Source organism: Uranotaenia lowii, chromosome 2 (genome assembly GCF_029784155.1).
Source record: "Uranotaenia lowii strain MFRU-FL chromosome 2, ASM2978415v1, whole genome shotgun sequence".
Lineage (NCBI taxonomy): Eukaryota > Metazoa > Arthropoda > Insecta > Diptera > Culicidae > Uranotaenia > Uranotaenia lowii.
The window spans coordinates 17,231,601-17,253,323 of record NC_073692.1 but is presented as its reverse complement, the minus strand read 5'-3'; the positions used below and the strand labels follow the sequence as shown (position 1 = coordinate 17,253,323).

The following is a 21,723-nucleotide window of genomic DNA, read 5'->3' as shown; positions in this document are numbered from 1 at the left end:
AAAATGACAAAAATGACCAAAATGACCAAAATGACCAAGATGATTACTTGAGCTTTCGGGAAGATCGTTGGATACGTGATTTCAATAGTTTTCTGGTGCTGGAAAAATCTACTAAAAGCGTTCGTAGTTGGTAGTGTTTTTCAGGGATTTTTACATTCTAATGTTAGTCATCCTCACAGTGGTAGAGATAATTTTAAGGTCTAGTCACATGACCTCTAGTGTTTCAGTAAGACGATATGCTATAAGGAGCGAGATACATATTTAGGTGCGAAATGAAACTGTTACCTAGTACGTTGTATGCGAATAATTCTATTTTATTTGTACTTTACAAGAGTAGACAAATATTAACAGTAAGGTTAATCTTCCACATCTTTCATCTCAAAGCGCAGCTCATTTTCCACCGTATTAACGATAGAGTTCCGAATCCTCAGTGGACCATGATTCCAGCGATACTCGAACTGGCGCGTCACTCGGGCAATGAATATTTCCATCTCCATCATCGCAAGTCGACGCCCGACACAGGCACGTGGCCCAAAACCAAACGGCAGAAACTGAAACGGATGCACATCCTTAACGCTCGGACTTTCGTTTCCACGAAGCCACCGCTCCGGAATGTACTCCTTTGCCCGTTCGAAATGCCGATCGTCCAGATTGTGCACCACCGATGAGATCAGCAGTTCAGTCTACAAAAAATCATGGTTAAAATTACGGGTCAGTTTTTAGAGTTAAGCTATCTTACACCCTTAGGAACTTGATACCCTTGCAGAACCAGATCTTGTCCAACGTTCCGAGAGTTTCCAACGATGGCAGGAATCAGTCGGAGTGATTCCTTGATGCAAGCTCTCAGATAGGGCAGATTACGCATGCTTTCCGTTGTCAGTGGAGAATCTTTCCTGGGCATGATGGTCCGCAGCTCATCTCTAAGTTTCTTCTGCTTGTCCGGATTAGTGGCCAGTGGAAACAGGATTCCTGTCGTGGCTGCCGATGTTGTATCGATTCCGGCCTGTAACATGTCGAATACCATCACGAAGGCCACTTGTCGATCGATCTTCAGCAGCTTCTCCAGCACACTCATGGTGTCACTGTGGACCGAAGGGTTTTTCTCATACCGAATGATGGATTCATCGATTTTAGCACTGATTATTCTGAAATTTAAGATGATTTGGAATCAAACTCGAGGATAAAACTTTAAAAATAAACTCTTACTGGGTGATTTCATCAAATACAGCCATCAGTCGATGGAAGCTTGGCGTTTTCACATATTTCCAAATAGAAGGTTGAATATCCAAGTCAAATGACAATTGGAATAAGTCCCTCACCAACTGAAAAAGTTAAACATGCCACGTTATTATTCAAAACACTTAGTTGTCCTCAGTTTTAAACATACTCCGACTAGTTTCTCAGCTTCTCCAGCTTCTCCAGCAGGAGACAAAACTCCCAACCTGGTATCAAGAGCCAGAACTCCCATCATCTCCATTGCCATGCGATTTATCCACTGGTTAAAATTTCCGGGCAGCTCATTCTTCTCGTCTCTTAGCGATTGCATACTGAAAAAGTTAAGTTACGCAATAAAGTCTTGAGTTTTTTTCAGACTAATCAACCTTATTACATTACAATCAAATCCCTAGCCACATCATCAAGCTTATCGACATACAGGCTAACAGTTTTGGGTTGCATCAATACTGGGTTGACAATTTTTCGAAATTTGTGCCAATCCTCACCGTGCCTAAAAATGAAAAAAAAAACATAAAAATCTTCTCCAACCACACCTTAGACAAATTCTCGCTATTACTCCGTGACCAGGCCCATATCCTTGAACACATCCCTGCGTAGCTCTTTCCGATAGTAGGTGAATGTTTCCAGCGAGGCGCGCATCGGCCATTGACCCTCGGTGCGGAACACCCGCTCGCAATCATCCGGACTGAAGGACATGATCCGGGTGGGTCGTCCGAAAACGCCCGGAATCTTAACCAGATCACCGTAGCTTTTCCGAATGGTTTGCATTTGATCGATCAGGGTGCCGTCCTGGGTGAAGAAACCTTGTTTTTGACAAGAACAAACAACATAAAATTAATTAATTCTCCAGATTAATAATTTCTTATTGTCAGTACCAAATAATTCCATGAACTATTTTGTGGTTATTCATGTACTCCAAAAGTATTCAAATTGTCTAAACTAATAAAAAATCTGTAAATTTTTAGTATAGGCCTGTGATACCACAAAAGTATAATAAAAGTAACGCAGCAAGATTGGACTGGGTGCTTATAACTGCGACCTTTGAGCGATTGATTTCCGACATTTTTCGATCTGTCAAATCAGTGAAAATTTTGTGAATTTTCTACATACCAGCCACTTTTGGGTCAATCTTTGTACGGTTAGTAGCAACTGAAAAAAAAATGTTCTTAATCCATCTCTCAATGAAAGGGACAATAAATTGACGATAAAATGTTGTATATTTCTTGTATCTTTTGTGTATTTCTTGTGTAAGTATCAACACAGAATATTTTGAATTTATAATTAAATTTGAAAAAAATGAAACCAATAGATAAAACGTGGCAAAAAGTTCCAAAATGATCAAAATTACGATTTTTTTTTCGATTATCGACTGTTACATTGCTAGTCATTGAAAAACTTTTTCTGTACATCTGTATACTATATTTACCCTTGGGCTCGGACTCATAGACATAAGCTGAGAAGGCAACTGGGCTTGTTAATAGCATCGAGCAAAATAAGAAAAACTATTTGCAGCAAATAAAGGAAAATTACAAATAGAATACAACGAAACTTTTTTGTAGGGAAATGAATCAAACTATGTAAATTGAAATTTCAGGTACTAGCTAATACATGGGCCCCAGAAAGGCGCAAGATGTGGGTTCAAGTCCTACCGGGAGAAAAGGCGATTTTTTATTCGCATGTTTTTCAACATCAATTTCATCTTTGCTAGTCCCTGAAATTTGAACTTACACAGTTGGATTCATTTTACTACAAAAAAGTTTCGCTTACTGAATGTTTGAGTCAAGACCCATCTATGGGTCGCAGTTTATAAAAAGTTACAGGTTATATTTTTTATTTGGAAATTTTCACGGATTTCATAAATTTTGTCAATTTAATTTAGATTAATCTTTGATAACCTTTTTATGGTTGAATCATGAACATACTATGACTCTGGTAATATGGATTGTTAAGTTTGAAGTGAAATCACTTAATTTAATCAAAGTTTGGCATGATTTGCCTAAGAAATTCTTTAAATTAACATCATACATAACACAAGACAACAACATTGACATTTTTTTAGGGTGCAACTGAGATACCTTGGCTCATTCTGACTGATTTTGATTTCAATTACTTTTTTGGTAAGTTTTCAAAACAACTTTTAAAAATAGGTGGAAAATTGATTATTCAATTTGTGTACTTTTTTGACAACAATGTAAAATACAAATACTTACTGACCTAATGATCAACTATCCCAAAGATTGCAAGTTATTTTGAATTCTGAGAGAAAAGTTAAGGAAGTTTTCCTTTTGTTTTTTTTTTCAAACCTGCAAAAAACAGCAATTTCGACGAAATATAAAAAGAAAATTAAGCTAAACTAAATCTTTCATATTTTCAAACCCGAAAGTCAAATCATTTCGCATTCTTCAACAAAGTTATTTATTGAGTTGAGATCTCTAATAACCAATATCCATTTTTGTTTCTTTTGGAATTTCTATAAATTAACACCTATAACATAACACCGGAACTAGAATCACAGAGTTACAGATGTTTTTTTTGTCAAGAAATCAGAATTTCCCTAAGTAATGTCAAGACATCTATAATAATTGTTCACCCAGTCTTTATTATAGAACTTTCCTTATTTTCAGCATTAGTCAAGAACACAAATATTTTGCCTCATCATACAATTTTAAATAGCTTAAAATGAAAAATAAAAGCTCAACCAACTGTATATTACGTTTTTTCAATAAATAATATTGCATCTATGCCTTTGAAAGAACTCAATAAAAAGTTTAAATGCTTAGCTTAGCTTAGCTTAGCTTGATTGACTACTCACATCCACCTTAAATCATTGAATCCGAAATGCTTTATTATAAAAAATCTCTGTTCTCTTTATGGTACCAAATTGTTCAATTGACCTTGTTTTGGAAACATATCTTGAATTAGATCATTATCATTTCTGCATTTCGAACACCATGATCACTGGTGTGGCTAAGTAAAATGAATTTCACATCGCCAATGGTTGCTACTCCGTGATTGATCGAGGCCACCAATTTTGATCAAAGGTCAAAAGAATGGTGTCTGGGACTGACAGCACATCCACAATGCCCAAAACTGATGCTCTCTCTTTTGTCATCAATAACGGCGCCGGCCACGTCCTAGTAGTCAATAGATAGTTTGGAAAGAGAGAAAAGGATGACAGAAATAATTCGTGCTTTAGGACCGAGGTTACCTCTGCATCCTAGCAAAAAATATTGGACTGGAGTTTTGGGTGAAACGATATGATCAGGAGACACTTTTGACTAGTGTAATCGAATATTTTAACCTATTTTTTACGTTCTTATCGATAGCCTTGATTTAGAAATATACGAACTATTTGTTTGAATTTTAATGTACTCAAAAGAAAAAAAAATTGGAATGTTCTTGTAACGCCACTCGCCATTGAAAAAGCTTTTATTTTTTATTTGACTTAGGTTTCACCTGAGTTTTGTTGTTAGTCAATTTCATTCAATATTTTAGTTTTTAACACCCTCAGATATACAAAGATTCTGTGTATGAATTGAATTTACGATCAAGAATCTGAAAAACATTTTAATTTGTTTGTCACAAGTGAATTAAGAAATGAAAGGTATATGTATTTCAATTAACTACTGATCACCGAGCTGAAAATTAAATAAAAATATTTCTATTTCAATTATTTTAATACTTAGCTTCGTCCAATTGCTTAGAATGATTTCGGATCCGCTAGACATCACTTGGGCTTGATATCCGTTATCGGCCCTGCTTGCTTTCACTCCTTCGTTATTTTTTTCGATTGGTTCGAACCTGTTCTTAAGTACAATTGCAAGCAATTCTCGCCATGTCACTGTCACAGTTTTGAAGTTTTCATCTATTCCAATGCAGGAACCTCATCAGATTCGGTAGTTTAGTGTCCCCACAAATCGATTCTAACAATACTTTTGAGAAAAATTTCACCGGAGCAACAATTTTTCCAAACTTCACCGTTCAAGCACACGCCTACTCCTCCAACTCAATAAAAAGTTTAAATCCTACGAAAAAGTTAACAATCTGGATTACTATGGGACAAATTCAAATGCATGACGTGCATGTCAAGTTATAGGTTTATTTTATTTTTCTTTTCGTTTTGTAGACTGCTATTTTTTTTTGATAATTAATGATCTGTCGTAGAAAAAATTGGGAAATAAATTCAATTTGAGATAAGCTTCGCGGGCCGCACAAACATGTCCCGAGGGCCGCGGGTTTTTTCATCCCTGTTCTAGATAATACAATTTGGGACAAAGTCTCAACTCGGCTATGCGCAAAGAAAACGTCGATACCAGTAGCTAACTAGCAGGTTGTTTGACCAGGAGCCAATAGGAAGTCATTTGGAGGTCGTCGAGCCAGAAATCATGGAAGGTCTACGAGTCACTGAAAGATTGTCGAGACGAAACGCAGGTAAAGATCTGGAGCAGCAACAGAAGCAATTGCGATGACCGAAATAAGATTCTAGTTGAGTGGGTACAAAAGATGATCGATGAAATGAAGGCCATGATCATGTCGTTAAAGGAGAGCAGGTCCATTTTCAGGAGGAACCGTCGAATTCGCAGTTAGAAAACTGGGAATGTGTGAGTGTCCGAAACGAGTGTTAAGATTCGTCTCATCGTTGCCATCGGTAACCTCGGTAACGTGAAATAACAACACACACTATAAAAACAGTGGTTTCTTTTAAAGAATTTAGTTAGTGTTGGAACAAAAACAATTGCCTGTATTTCAGATATAAATTATTGGATTCCAAATCTTTTTTCATACAAATGTAGCATTTTCTTCGTACTTTTAAGATAAATACGATTAAAATTATTTTTAACGGATTTTTCCTGAAACCTGGCTTTTTAGACGGCGCACACCTTATTCGTCCATCGTTTTAGCTATCTGATTCCGCCAGGTCTTCATCTGATTGATGTCTTTGACAACCTTTTCCTTTGCCTGGAGTGTCTTCATGATTGTCCAGTATTTCTCGATAGGGCGGAACTGGAGTCAGTTAGGTGGGTTAAGGTTTTTCGGAACAAACTGGACCTTTTTCTCTGAATACCATTTTTGAACATTTTTGCTGTAATGATAGCTCGCCAAATCTGGCCAAAAAATCGGATGGTCGTGGGATCGAATGAACGGCGAAATTAATTTTTGAAGACACTCTTTTTGGTTTCGACGCCTTTGTCTCAACTGAAACGAAAACTTCCGTTTTTTGCCTAAGCTGCAAATGCCCTGCCAAATCATAAATTTTCGTGCAAATTTGTCAGTAAAAACAAAATTAAATTCAGCCGGAACATTCTCTCGAACCTTTGCCAAGTAACATTTTTGCCCGAAGTCAGCTTTGACATAGGTTTCATCGTCCATCAGAAGCCACCCGTCGAACTTGGTCAACACCTGGTCGTTTAGCTTCCGAGCACGGATTTTGGCCACACTATTCTGGTTTATGGTTTGATTTGGCTGTTTGCTAGCTCGATACGACTTGATTCCTTCCCGGAGTCGAATTATCCTCAAGGTACTATAGGCAGCACCGGATTTTCTGGCCAAATCACGGTCCGATTGATTGGAATTTCTCTTAATCTTCTTCAAAATCTTACCACGCAATTTCCGGTCGGCAGTTATACTGCGACGATTGGCTATAGGCTTCCAAATCGTCTTCAGTGTTTCTTTATACCGTTTGATAACGCGCCATACGGTATTTCAGGGCAATTTCAGCTGTTTAGCTAGCTTAGATGCAGACAACAATGGTGTAATTTAGATGTATTATCACAACAGAAATTTTAGATACTACATCGTCTCCAGAAATGTCATTCATTATCATGGATTTTTTATGGGTAAAATAGTAAGGCAGCAAGAAGTTTTGGTCAAAAATTTCACTATTGATACGTTCCCATTTTATACTTTGTTTGGTTCATCCAGACCGGTATGCCGCCCATCTCAAGGGTTTGCAATACCTAATCCAAATACTAAGCACCACTACCCTGTTCCGTGTGGCACAACAAAGTACATATATAAAATTCTTCAGAAAAAAGTAAAAAAAAAGATTTCATCAAACTAAGAACGACTATCCGCACGTGCTTTCAATAACCATTTCTCCTGCTCAACGATCGATCGTAAAGTATTCATCTAGCAATATGTGTGAGTGTCATTATTTGTCAGTAAGGTGATTGCGCCTAATGTGAAGGTTTTTCTAAATCACTTTCTGATATTTATGAATTAAAATGCTTTCAAAGATTCTTACAAATAACTTTTTTTTGTGAACTTATCATAAATCAAATAATCAGTTGTCTGTGGAATGCTGTGCGGTACGGTTCAGTTTTCGCGTTTGTCCGGTTCTATTTTTCGCTAGGTCACTTTGCAGCATATGGGCAGTTTTCTTGAATCTTATCCGAATCCAGTGAATGCAAACCAGTGCCTAGTTTTATGTTCAACTAAATAAATTGGGAATGCATTACATATAAATAAAGAATCTGAATGTGAAGTGAATTCAAGTGCTTTAATTTTATTTGGAAAAATGGCTGCCTTGGTCATGAAATTTCATGTGCATATTGATTCACCCCAAGTGCTTAGTGTTAGTGCGAGTGAGAGGGGAACATAGTGTTGAGCTGTGAAATGTTAGATGTGAGCACCAAGAGAGAGAGAAGGATACCACAATTCGAGGACGCAACTTGCGAAGGCGAAAGAAATTTGGTGAGATCTTTCTGATTTATATGTTGTGTTCTTTTTCTCTCTGCTGCTGATTGAAAAACGACGTTCCTGCCATTAATACAATGGTGGCGAGTAGCAGAACTCGGGAAAAGAGATATTAATTCAGAGCTGCCACATAAATCTATTCTGAAACAACTACTTCAATTTTATTTAATGGAATATTTGATTTTTTTTTTCTTTTTTTTTTTACAATTCGTTTATTTGAAACGGCTCATATTTGATATTGAGTTGTGCCATTTGAATTAAAATAGTTAGCTAAATGAATTAACCATCAGGCTCATATTTGTTGGAGAATAATGAACTTGGATTTGCGATGTATGAAAACTGGACGAATATAAATTATTTGAAATTAAATATTTTGAATGCTCCATCTTCTCCTCAGCAAGTAATGAAATTATCTACGAGTCTTTGAAATTGTACCTTTCTGTTGACCATTATCCCTTAAGTTTGATCTAGGTTCGAATATCATCCTTAATATTTTGTCATCTTGTTTGTATGAATAACCGTTTTGTATCAAGTTTTTACATGCAAGTGTTTATTTTTAATTGTTAGTTTGTTTTAATTACGCCTTATCTTGTTTTTTTGCATATTATCTACACTTTTTTAAATTGTTAATGATAAAGTGGACAATAATAGAGACGAATATAATAAAAAAATGCATTGAACTTTTTCGGTAAATTATTTTTTCTTGTCAAAATTAACGAAAAATTTAAAAACGATTTTAAATGGTTGAAGTGTTATTTTATACTTATAATTAATTTATTTTCATTTTTTTTCTTTTTATTATTTTGATTCATATGATCCCTCGCAGTAATACTAAAGGCTAGTATCACTGTGAGATAGTGAGACGATAAATAGTTGTCTGCACTGTTCCGTTCCGTATCCTTTTAAATAAAATAATTAAACATAATAATAATAACTTTAATATTTATCCTTTTGGCTATTCATTTCATTATATTATCTAACATAATATCATCATATTTATACATATTGAATTATATTCTATCATATTGCTAAATTTCAAAATATTCCCTTTATCATTCTATTCCTTGCATTTCTAGATACAAATAATATTAGAAGGAATGCATCTGGGGAGAACCTGAATAAATTATTGCAAGCGGCACGGGTAGCCGGCCATTGTAGGTTTCTGAGGGTTGGATGCCTTCCTTCGACGAACCATCGGACCGTGGAAGCCCTAGAAGAAATTCGAAGGCCAAGCCACACAGACATAGGCAGGACCTTGCTACCGATGGGGGAACCATACATACATACATACATACTTATCATCAATCAAATAATTAAATCTATATCTCTTCTATCCACTATGAATGATAAACACCAATACACTTACCCCCGTAAATCATACTGGCCATAAGGGCTGCCTTCGGGGGCCCCGGGATTTTCTCGAACGGTAACGCATTAGCCCATTCCGGATCGACAGTGAAGGTAGAAGTTGCAGCCTGTGCTGTGAAAAATCGGATCGAAGACGCTCCAAAACCGCCGCCGGACCTTTTCAATATTCGTAACATTTCACTAACAAATTTTAATAGAACAAACTTTGATTCTGTTCCGTCCCCAAAGCGTTCCGTCGATGAACTGATCAACAGATACTACTTATGGTCTAGTCCGAAGTGTGACTTTATAATCATACCTTCTTAATACTTTCGCTACTGTGTGTGAGTACCAGACGCCGTTTGTGGTGCAATTTGTTGCTTTTTACCGTAAGTGGCTAGCTTTGAGTGCACTTCAATTCACGCGGTGACGAATGAATTTGCAATAATCCAACTTAATCCCACTCAATAATAATCTCTGGGAGTGATGCAGCTAATTCATGCAGGAGAAATTCAGTCGTTCACTTATCATGTGAAGTAAAAATCAATTTCAACGGAATGCGAAGGATATGTTCCAATATCCAAACACAAAATTCATGAAATATATTCAAACTTTACCATTTACAAAAGACCTCAAGGAACCTTTTTATCAATAACAAACAATTTTGTCAACCCACTTTCAATCCACCAGGTCTGTAATTTCGAAGCGAAGCTCGCTAGCCGGCACGTTGATAAGCGATGTTCGAATCTTTAAAGGCCCATGATTCCAGCGATACTCGAATTGACGCGTAACACGTGCAAGGAATATTTCCATCTCCATCAGAGCCAGCCGGCGTCCTATACAAGTACGCGGCCCAAATCCAAACGGCAGGAACAAAAAGGGATGAGCACTTTTGGCACTGGGCATCTGTTCCGACTCCGACTCCGAGTCCCTAAGCCAACGCTCCGGGAGGAATTCCTGAGCTCGACCGAAGTGACTCTCATCTTTGTACAGGTTCATCGCAGGCATCACGATATCGGTCTGAAAGTTACAATATAAATATTCGCATGATCAACAGGGCCATTCGATGAGTTTAATGCTAATTACATCTTTCGGGATGCGATATCCTTGAAGTACAAGATCTTTTCCAGTTGTACGTACATTCCCCAGAGTTGGCGATTGAAGACGAATTCCCTCCTTAATGCAAGCTCGCAGATAAGGAAGGTTTCGCATGTTTTCCGGTGTAAGTGGAGAATTCTTATCCGGAAGTATCGCTCGAATTTCCTCGCGAAGCTTTTTCTGCTTCTCTGGATTCGTAGCTAGAGCGTGGAATATTCCAACAGTTCCAGTAGAAGTCTAAAAAGTTGAATTGTCAAAAAACGAAACCTTGTTTAAAATTGATACAAAACAGCGTACCGTGTCAACTCCGGCCTGTAACATGTCGAAGGCCATGATTATGGCTACGTCTTTGTTGACCTTCAACAGCTTCTCCAATACGCTCATCGTATCGCTCGATTTCGATGGTTTCCTTTCCAAACGTACTACCGCTGCGTCAACTTTTGCTTTGATAATACTATAAAGGGAAAAATTGTTATGTTTTCTTATATGAACCAACTTATCATAAATCCCTTACTCAGTTATTCCATCTAGGACAGTAATCAGTCTTTTGAACGTTGGAGTCTTGTAGTACTTCCAAACCGATGGTAGAAAATCTAACTGATATGTGAGCTCGAAAAATTCTCGAGTCAACTGATTCACAGAAAGAAAAAAAAATCATAAGTGAACAACATCAAATGTTCATCTGATTATACTCACTGTTATCATTTCTTTCGCCTCTGCAGATTGATCGTCTTCCAATACGCCTAGTCTTGTATCCAGCGCAAGAACACCCATCATCTCCAAAGCCCATCGATTGATCCATTCGTTGAAATCGGCAGACATTTCATTTTTGGAATCACGTAGACTCGGAATTCTTGAATGAAAAACGAGCACATCAGTGTACATAGAGCGTTTAATTTAAAACCTTCCAGTACCAACTCACATTTTCATGAAATCTTGAGCTACTTCATCCAGTTTGTCCACGTAGAGTTGAACCGTTTTTGGCTGCAGCATTGCTGGATTAACTATACTGCGGAATTTTTGCCATTCTTCTCCTTGTCTGGAAGAAGGACAATCAATCGTTAAGAACATTTCTATCCACAACAACCCTCAACTCATTACTCGGTTACCAATCCCATGCCTTTAAACACGTCCGGTCGCACCTTCTTCCGGTAGTATTCCAGGCTGTCGAGACCTCTCCGGATCGGCCACTGACCTTCAGTTCGTAGAACCTTTTGATAGTCATCCGGTCTAAAACTAGCCACCATATCGGGACGTCCAAAGACTCCCGGCATTCGGTAAAGGTCGCCGTAGTCATCCCTAAGAGCTTGTATCATATCGGGCATCGTTTTGTTGTAGTAACGACCTTAAACAACGCAATCTGGATATCAACCAACCTTTACCTACAACCAAATCTTTAACTTACCACCCGGTGCAAAGTTCCTCAGCATCTGAATCGATCCCGGACCAGGAATACTCTCGTACGGCTGAGCGTTGGCCCATTCTGGATCACTTTCAACAGCACCGCTGTGAGCTGGTTGGGGTTGATTGCTGAACGACCTTGCCAAACCTACCTGTGCAGGTTTTCGGGAGAGCGCGTTCCGTATCATGGTTCCGATATGACTGAGCAAAATTCGCGTTGACCATTTGGCTATCTCGATAAAAGTCGGTAAGATTAGACGCACTACACCATATAGGGAAAGTATACACAAACATTGTTATCTTCAGATTGATAAGAAATTGTTTCCAAAATTATACCGGCCAATACAAAACAATTCGTTTGAGGAATACGCCACATTGGTCTGGTGGAAACAAACACCTTTTTCTAGGCAGAATGAGAAAAAACAACATTTAAGATTGTCTAGTTCCATATGGACTCGTTAGTAAAAAATTATTGTTCAATTGAAATAATATAGGCAGGAAGGCGATGATGACGGGTGTGTTTTTCTCAGCAGCAACATTAAAAATAGAGAAAATTTTCGAAAATTTACGGTAAAAGTGAAGTGAATCGATTTGTGTGGAGCTAAATTTTCCGGATTGGATAACGTATCTGCATTGAAATGGAATAATGAAATGGAATTTAAAATGAGATTCAGAAGCAGTTAATCGCTTGCAAGTTTCCTCTGGATGTATCCCAGTCCCTCTTGGCGCAGTAATGGTAATGGTCGGTTTATGGTGAGATCTGTCCATTTAATTTAGGTTCATTTCGAAGAAGTGTTGTATACTTTTGTAAGTTTAAGCTTCATCACTTTTCCTTTATCTGCCAAGTAGGATTTCCCATCAAAACGAATAACCTTTCCATTTCCTGTCTGAAACAGCATCTTTATATGTAGGACCGTATGAGTTCTCTGCACCTGTAAAGTTCATTTAGTTGTTCAGACTATCCCTATATGATTACATGGATTTGCCACGGTGTGCATTGTGGTACTACACTGATTCTCTATAACAACACTTGAAATGAGTATTGAATCCAGGTACTCATTTTGGCATCTTGTGTTGGGCTTGATTATAAGTTGTATCTCGTGTATCAGCCAATGCAAGATGTGTGTAGTCACCCTATGCTATGCTATGCTATGCTTTGCTATGCAATTGAAATAATATAGGTAGGAGCCCTGCAAAAATTATCGAATTTATGGGGCGTCATATTGTTATTTTTTTCTTGCGCTAGAGTTTGCACACAAAAATTTCGTCAATCTCCAATTTCGCTCCACGATTTCGCTGTTTTCTCTCACCGTCAAGTGTGTATCCCCTTGAATACGAGAGCTAACTAATCACAGCAGTCATGCCATTCCAATTTGTAAACAAAACATTTGAAAAAATCATGGAACTACTTCGGAATTTCAAGGTATATTTTTAAAATATTTTATTGTGAAACTTTGCTTTCATAATGCCTAATATTATTTCTAGATCAAACGAAAGGTTCCCATTTACAACGAGGGAAGTTTGGCAAAGATGGATCCACTATTAATATCCTTTATCAAAACTCGTAAGTTTAAATTTAATTGGCCTAAAATCAGTGCTTTTTCCAATTGAACTTTTTCCCAGCATCAAGTATGATGTGAGCTGTGTTCTGAAACCGTACCTGGTGGACAGCGAAGTACATATGTATCTTGAGATTGTTCTGGATTGAAACAAGGCTGTGATAATGATAGGATTGAAGTCAAAGTAGAGAGCCTGAGGGACGTGTTGAAGACATGCGGCAGAACAACAGGCTCGACCCCAATCTCAAACACTTCTTAACCATATCAATGATTCCTTATCTTATCGCAGATAATTGTTACAATAAATTTTAACTGAAAGAATAAACTTTTATTTATTTTCAAAATCAAAATGTTTAAAAATATCCAACAACTCCATACAGATTCTTTATGGCAACAGGTCAAGAATAGCTTTAAAATGGACATGGTTTGTTTCCAAAAATTAATATATTGAGTTGACGTTCAGACGTTGAACCAGGGCCTTGAAACGGTCCAGTATTGGTTTGTTATTGGTCCGGCTTTTGACTGATCTAGCGTGGATCATTGAAATTTCGCTAAGTAAACATCGTCACATTGCAAACTTGTTTACTGATATGTGTAAACAAATAATTCAAGAACGTACAGAACAAGGTGTGAAGAAAATTTATGTAAATTTTTGACCGATCGAAAAATGTGCAGGCGCATCTAGTTATTCAAGAAAATTACAATACAAGGCTAGCGTTTTGCAGCAATGGTGTTGATCAGGAGTTACATCTTAAACGGTTTTGGGCTCTGATCGGCTATATAGACATCGATAGTCTTCCGTTTTTGGGCGGCGTATACAGGTCAAATACTAGTTACCATGGTGAAAAGCTTTGGCTGGCAAATGGTGGATAATGTGCTACACGAGGCCCCATAGTGGTCATATCACCTCTTGTTTACAACTCCTATCTCAACCTCACCGTGGTGCCGGCTGGGATGCGAGTAACCTAAGCGGAGATCGGGCACCCAACGCGTCTGTTCCCCGGGTAAGAGGCGGCATGCAACAACAAACGAGCATCTGTTCTCCAGGTCAGGGGCGGCTCAAAAAGCGTCTGCAGCTCCCGCCAGCTAAGTCTAAAATGGCAGTCCCATCGCGGGATAGGGACTTTAGGCTATAACAACCTACTGCTCCCGATTTATTAAATTGTCACGGAAACCGAAAGAAATGACCTACCCGGAACTTTGGCGACCACTTTACGCATGAAAACGGCATCGTCGGTGGAATTTACCATTCGCCTAGTGCAAGTGACACTCGTTTTATGGACATTTTGGAAAACCTCTGGTTAAGTGAAGTTGTGGTTGACGAAATTGACAGTAATTTTTGTGGCGATTTTAATATAAACTTCAATAATAATGTCGAGTGCAGAGAATTGAAGAGAGTTATGGATGCGTGTGCTTTCCGACAAGTCGTATCACAAGATACCAGAGTAACGCTCACCTCCAGTAATCGAATAGATCTGGTGATTACTAATGTTGAATTAGCTGAGGCTTCTATCCTTTCGGATTTGCGTGTGCCAGATCATGAGTCAGTTAGTGTTTATGCCGGTTTGAACTTGAATGAAGCTAAAGCTACAAGTAGCCAAATCGTAAACGACTGGAGTCGATACAACCGAATAGCTTAATGTCAGATTCTTGAGTCTGGGATATCTTCACTAAATAGCACGGATTTTAACGAGTTAGTGAACCGTTTCAATTTTCTTCTAAAAGACAGTGTAATGGCCCTTGTGAATGAACGATGCATGAGTAAAACGTTAGTCAATGACTGGTACAGTGGAGATCTCCGACAGTTGAAAAGAAGAAGAGACAATTGATGTAAACAGTTAAGAGTCAGAAATGGGAAAGGCGATGGCTTAAGTACAAAATGGTTCGTAACGAATACTCACAAAAGATAAAAAAAGCTTAAAAAATTTTTAGTCCAAAATTATTTAGATCGAAACAAGAATAATGGCAAACTTTTATGGAAAACTATAAAACGCTTGGCGAATCCAAGTAGTGTCAAAGTTGAGTCAGTTTGGTACGAAGGCGTTGAATATACGAATGAAGAAAAATTGCGGAGAAATTCAACAACTATTTTATCGATAGTGTCATGGAAATCCATGATAAATAGTATTGCCATTGGTTTAAATGTCAGATTGAGTCAGATAGATTACAACTGTGGTAGTTTGAGCTCGTTCGAAAACGTGTCTATCCGAAAGTTTTACGAGATAGTGGACAACATGAAACCCACAGCTGGCATTGATAATGTCTCACTAAGAGTTTTCAAAGATTCTCTAACAGTATTAACTACATTGTTGTGGTATTCCTTGATTCTAAGAGAGCGTTTGAAACAATATATTGAACGAAGCTGTTGGAGGTGTTGATCTTTTCTTTGTTTGTTGGCTTTTCAGTCTAATAATAAGAAGAATGTAACAATATTGTTTACATTACATCCTACGTTTCGGCCTTGGGTCTTGGCCTTCTTCAAAGGAAATCTACAATATAATTTCAAAACATTTAAAATCTTTTTAACAAATTGTTTATCCTAAATGTTGTACTTACTATGTATCATACTGTACTGCACTAGGTGGTATCGTCTGTGCTTAAAAGCTTCTGGATGGGTTGACCTATGTGAAAATATACTGTGATTGTTTTCTGTGTTGACTTTGCTATAGGGTACGTTACCATCTTGATCGGTGATGAGAGGTGTTGATCAGAATTGGTATTAGCGGCACCGTCTTAAATTAGTTTCAAAGTTATCTAGATAAAAGGATGCAAAGGACTAAGTTTGGTTTGGCCTACTCTAAATACAGGGTAATAAGTTAGGAGTTCCTCGAGGTAGTGTCTTGGGACCAGTTTTGTTTATTTTATACATAAATGACTTGAAAATGTGTCTGCAGTAAGGCCACCTTAAGTTGTTCGCGGATGATTCAGTGTTTTATTGGACTGGTAATAATTTAGAGCTCATAATGGAAAAAGCAAATGCTGATTTGGAAAACATTAATGAGTTCCTGAAACAAAGGAAAGTATGTCTGAATCTGAACAAAACAAACAGGATGATAATTGGAAATCGCAAAATTGTGGATTATCCAAGCTTACTGATCGATGGATGTGTGATTGATAGAGTGCGTAAGACAAAATACCTGGGAATTCAAGTCGATGAGAAGCTTAATTTCATTGATCATGTAGATTATACAATCAAAAAAATTGCAACTAAGTATGGTGTCCTCTGCCGGATAAACCGATATTTGACTTTCTGGTCAAAAATTATATCTGTGAAATCGGTCATCATGCCGCATTTTTATTAGGGGTGAGTGAGGATACTTGATCCCTGGGGATACTTGATTCCTTAGCTATAGATATATCTCGAAACTGGAATGTCTTACACAGATCAAATGTTCTAGAAAAATGTGCCAAATGGAGCAAAACAACAATGCTTTAAGCTCAAAAATTTTTAACAAAATAATTGTTTGAGTAATTGAACTTTGTTTGAAAAATTTAACGAAATGTGACATCAAGATCTTTTTTCATCACTTTAAAATGTCCCTTACATGGAAAAATAATCACCAAAATATTTGATCCAATATATCAATCGTTCGAGCGTAATCTGAACTTCATAAAATCATATTTTCGAAGCAATGGAAAACTCTCAACTTTTTTCAGAAAAAAGTTTTCTAAAATGTTGATAATGGATACAATTGATCCCTAGAGTTAAAAACGATATATTCTTTATCTGAATTTATCGAGATCATTGCTGATAACGGGATTACTAATATTTATCCAACAATTGTCTGAAAAAGGGCTAATATAACTAATTTTCTACTAGTATAGAAAATTATGCCTTTAAGTATGCAATGTCAATAGCGTTGAGACATAGTTGACTTCTTCTGTAAGTCATAAATTCTGAAATTAGAACAAACATGACCAAAATAGTTAATTGACATTCTATCTTGAAGTTTTGTTTGATTTTTTTTCCAAGGATTAGGGCTTTCTGAATAAAGTATGAAGTCTCCTTCAATAGAGGATCAAGTCTTCCTCAACTTAAAAAATATCGCAATTTTTTTACTCCAACGATAATACTTCTATTTGATCTACGGGTTCAAGTATCGTTTTAATTTTTGGAGCATAGAAATTTGAATTTACACTCTGTCAGAAAATATAAAAGAGTGCGAGTTGCTAAATTTTTCCAAAAAGATATGGTGAAAATAAGAAAAGGGGATCAAGTATCCCCATTCTCCCCTATTGCTCTACAATTATACTCCACGCTTCTGATACGCAAATAAAACGACTACAGAGAATCCAAAACAAAATAATGAGAGTTGTCATCCGCTGAAACCGTTATACTCCAAGTGTCATAATGTTAGACATGCTCCAGTGGCTATCAGTCAAACAGAGGATTGCATATAACAGCATTATGTTTGTGCATAAAATAAAAAAGGGATGTTGCCTTCATATATAACCCTGGATTTATAGTACGGAAATGACATACATAGCCATCACACAAGAAGAGCTCAAGAACTGCCAAATTTCCAGGATTGCCGTGGAATTCTTCGACAATACAGGAACTGAACGACCTTGATCTGGCTGACAATATTGTGTTTCTTGCTCAAAGACAACAAGACATGAAGAGCAAACTTGACGATCTCACTGAAAGCTTCAAGGCAGCAGGGCTCAAAGTCAATGTCGGAAAATCCATGTCGATGGAAATCAACACAGAAAACCGTCCCAATTTCGCGGTGGTTGGGCAAAAGATTGAGAAAGTGGAGTGCAATATCTTGGCAGTCAGATTACATCTAATGGTGGTACCAATTAAGACATCGAAACCCGGATTCGAAAAGCCCGATTTGCATTTGCGAGTCATCGAAACATCTGCCACTCATGTCAGATATCTCTTAGAACGAAAATCCCAATCACAAACTCAAACGTCAAATCCGTACTGTTGGTACTGTTGGTGGTGTAGGTGTAGGTCAAATCCGTACTGTTGGTGGTGTAGGTAGGCTTCAATATTGGGAGGCGGGGTCGAAGGCTATATTTATTTCGAATCCAGCACGACTCGATGAGGAACCTTTCCTTTAACGAGTTAAGATCCGATATTTCATCGGGTGGAGAGAGGTTCACATTTAAGCGCAGTTGTAGACTTGCTTTGCGAATCAGATCCAGGAAGTCCAGAGCCACAAGACGAGTTGTAGATTATACTTTTTGTGGTCGCACACGTAAATCAGGGGAGAAAACTCCCCGAGCCTCATGTTAAACCCAGCTTCCTTTGACACCTCTAGTGCCACCACTTTGCACAACTACTCGATTTGCGGAGGGGGGGGGGGGGGGAGGGGGGGTAGGGAAGGGGGGGAAACAACGCATATCTAGCTATCGATCGCACTTGTTCGGGTCGCACCCGCGATTCGGGCGCCTCAATTCCCGATACGCGTGTCGAACTCTGACACCTTAGGTACTATCCTGTGCTTCATCGGACACCTCAAAAAGTGTTGACTTATGAATAGTCACAACTTTGCGAAACTACTCATGTAACGAGTCGGGTCTATTTAAAAGGTCCTGAAACGCAAAACGTCCATCTCATTTAATCAAGTCCGAAAGGGCATCTGCTAAGATGTGTGCTGTGAAATTTGGACCCATTGGGCTCTACCTAGAGTAGAGTCCTATTTAGACTGCTCCTTGGTATGCAAATATCTATAGGACAACCTCCGATGCAACTTCTTTCATGACTCTTTGGATTATGGCAGTTTGGATTAGTACTGGTAAAAAAAGTAGATGACTATGGCATATACATAGAGGGGAATAAGTAACACTCGCCATTGTAGGCCAAGCAGCTTCAAGAACCCAGGTTAACAATCAGTTTTCAGCCAATTTCAAAGAATGGCAAGAAAAGGAGTAAAAGAAAAATGTCATAATCTGTTAAACTAGTTCAAAACGTTCTGAAAACATTGTGGCGTTGGACTGTTTTGATTTCAATCGACCTGCATAATTTTAGAAACGATAGCTTATCAGTCGGAAGATATCACAATTTGTGTACCTTATATGGAGAGTGTGGTGTGTCTCTAATCTTATCGAATTTTTTTTTGAATCACCTTCACTATATGGTGGTCATGGTCAACGCGAATTTTGCTCAGTCCCAACGGAACCATGATACGAAACGCAATTGCCCGAAAACCTGCGCAGGTGGTCTTGGTAAGGTTGTTCAGCAACCAACCCCAACCGGCGCACAACAGTGCCGCCAGTGAAACACCGGATCCAGAATGGGTCAACGCACAGCCGTACGAGAGTATCCCCGGGCCGGGATCCATCCAGATGCTGAGAAACTTTGCACCGGGTGGTGAGTTTAGAATCGGTTTTTGGCAACGATTGGTTCAGGAAAGGATTGGTTTTGTTTTTTAAGGTCGTTACTACAACCTAACGATGCCGGATATGATGCAGGCTCTGAGAGATGACTACGGAGATCTTTACCGATTGCCGGGAACGTTTGGGCGTCACGATATGGTGGCCACCTTTAAGCCGGATGACTTTGAAACCATTCTACGAACCGAAGGTCAGTGGCCGATACGGAGGGGCCTCGATAGCTTGGCGTACTATCGACAGAAGGTGCGACCGGAGGTGTTCAAGGGCATGGGATTGGTTACCGAGCAAGGAGAAGAATGGCAGCACTTCCGAACCATTGCTAATCCAGTGATGTTGCAGCCGAAAACTGTTCAATTGTACGTCGATAAGCTGGATGAGGTGGCTCAAGACTTCATGAAAATGTGAGTTTGTGTTGGGTGTTTTGAACGATGAATGATACTCAAATGGCCCTGTTTTTGATCAGAATCCCAAATCTACGTGACGCCAAAAATGAGATGCCTGCCGATTTCAATCAGTGGATCAATCGATGGGCTTTGGAGATGATGGGCGTTCTTGCGCTAGATACAAGACTAGGCGTATTGGAAGCCGATCAACCTGCAGAGGCGAAAGAAATGATAAGGGTGAGTTTATCAAGTGTAGTGTTCAAAGGGGTTTGCTAATGACAATATTTCTTATTGTGGATCAGTTGATTCGAGAATTCCTGGAGCTCTCATATCAGTTGGACATCGTTCCATCGGTTTGGAAATACTACAAGACCCCAACGTTCAACAGATTGATTACTGTACTGGATGGAATTACTGAGTACTATCAATGGGGTACATATTTCGTTCGACGTTTTCATTCAATTTATCTTTTATTGACAGTATCATCAAAGCGAAGGTGGACGCTGCTGTAACCAGATTGGAGAAAAATCCTTCCAAATCGAGCGATGCTATGAGTGTATTGGAGAAACTGTTGAAGGTTGACAGAGATGTAGCCGTAATCATGGCCTTTGACATGCTGCAGGCCGGAGTTGATACGGTTGAAATCCTTTTTGGGAGTCTTAGACTATGTTTTAACTTATGATCGCTTAACATTTTAGACTTCGTCCGGAACGATTAGCATATTGCACGCTCTAGCTACGAATCCGGAGAAGCAAAATAAGCTTCGTGAGGAAATCCGAGCGATTCTTCCGGATAAAAATTCTCCTCTTACTCCGGATAACATGCGCAATCTTCCTTACCTGAGGGCTTGTATCAAGGAAGGTCTCCGGATTCAGTCACCGATTGTTGGAAATGTGCGCACAGCCGGAAAAGATCTTGTACTTCAAGGATACCGCATTCCGAAAGGTGTAAGTATAGCTCAAGTTGTAGTCCGAGTCACAACCCATAGCGCTTTCAATTCGTAGACTGACCTCCTTATGCCCGCGATGACCCTGTACAAAGATGAGCGTTACTATGCGCGGGCTCAGGAATTCCTTCCGGAACGTTGGCTCAAGGAGTCGGATTCGGAGCAGGTGCCCAGTGCCAAGAGTGCCCATCCATTTTTGTTCCTGCCTTTCGGATTCGGACCGCGTACTTGCATAGGGCGTCGATTGGCCATGATGGAGATGGAAATATTCCTGGCGCGTGTTACGCGACAATTCGAGTATCGCTGGAACCATGGCCCGTTGAAGATTATAACATCGCTCATCAACGCGCCGGCTAATGAGCTGCGCTTCGAGATGAAGGAAGTTGTTGATTGAGAAGGCGGAAAATTGCGTTGCTATTTTCGAGTGTGATTTTCATTCTTGTCATTAAAGTTTAAGTACTATAGCAAGCAGCTGATAAATAAATTGACTTTTATCTTTACATAGATAAGAAGCTCATTATCAAAGCGTACTTGAAAAATTGTACAGTGTTGCCGAAACTTTAGTTTTACACTTACTTGACTGTTTAGGTTTGGTGAAAAAAAAAATTATTCTAACATGTATTCATCCATTCTCAACGGGCGGCGTTCGCATTCCGCCTATTATTAGCACCACATCAGTTCATCTTTCAAGCGTGCGCGTAGAGCGAACGCT

General features: G+C 38.7%; 2 protein-coding genes across 2 annotated transcripts; one reads left to right on the top strand and one right to left on the bottom strand.

Annotated features, from left to right (window-relative positions):
* Nucleotides 1-304: 304 nt before the first annotated feature.
* LOC129741113 (probable cytochrome P450 12a4, mitochondrial) lies at nucleotides 305-11,947 on the bottom strand. The gene is made up of 15 exons (XM_055732821.1): nucleotides 11,783-11,947; nucleotides 11,479-11,722; nucleotides 11,300-11,416; nucleotides 11,074-11,230; nucleotides 10,892-11,007; nucleotides 10,675-10,831; nucleotides 10,366-10,614; nucleotides 9,967-10,299; nucleotides 9,299-9,557; nucleotides 1,793-2,039; nucleotides 1,610-1,726; nucleotides 1,388-1,547; nucleotides 1,207-1,322; nucleotides 740-1,145; nucleotides 305-683 (listed from the first exon to the last, which is right to left on the bottom strand). The coding sequence occupies exons 1-15, from the start codon at nucleotides 11,805-11,807 to the stop codon at nucleotides 357-359; spliced, it is 3,030 nt and encodes a 1,009-aa protein (XP_055588796.1). The 5' UTR covers nucleotides 11,808-11,947; the 3' UTR covers nucleotides 305-356.
* Nucleotides 11,948-12,417: 470 nt separating this feature from the next.
* LOC129748780 (cytochrome P450 CYP12A2-like) lies at nucleotides 12,418-21,481 on the top strand. The gene is made up of 8 exons (XM_055743523.1): nucleotides 12,418-12,514; nucleotides 19,457-19,659; nucleotides 19,723-20,083; nucleotides 20,146-20,302; nucleotides 20,368-20,483; nucleotides 20,546-20,702; nucleotides 20,764-21,012; nucleotides 21,070-21,481. Exons 2-8 carry the CDS (start codon nucleotides 19,470-19,472, stop codon nucleotides 21,403-21,405), a joined length of 1,566 nt encoding a protein of 521 aa, XP_055599498.1. The 5' UTR covers nucleotides 12,418-12,514; nucleotides 19,457-19,469; the 3' UTR covers nucleotides 21,406-21,481.
* The last annotated feature ends 242 nt before the right edge of the window (nucleotides 21,482-21,723 follow it).

Coding starts and splice junctions, on each gene's coding strand:
- LOC129748780 (XM_055743523.1), top strand. CDS start 19,470: ATGATACGAAACGCAATTGCCCGAAAACCTGCGCAGGTGGTCTTGGTA. Junction 20,303..20,367: donor AGGCGAAAGAAATGATAAGG/GTGAGTTTATCA, acceptor ATTGTGGATCAG/TTGATTCGAGAATTCCTGGA. Junction 20,484..20,545: donor GTACTGGATGGAATTACTGA/GTACTATCAATG, acceptor TTTTATTGACAG/TATCATCAAAGCGAAGGTGG.
- LOC129741113 (XM_055732821.1), bottom strand. CDS start 11,807: ATGCTGAGGAACTTTGCACCGGGTG. Junction 11,417..11,478: donor GGCATGGGATTGGTAACCGA/GTAATGAGTTGA, acceptor TCCTTCTTCCAG/ACAAGGAGAAGAATGGCAAA. Junction 1,146..1,206: donor GTATTTGATGAAATCACCCA/GTAAGAGTTTAT, acceptor CTTAAATTTCAG/AATAATCAGTGCTAAAATCG.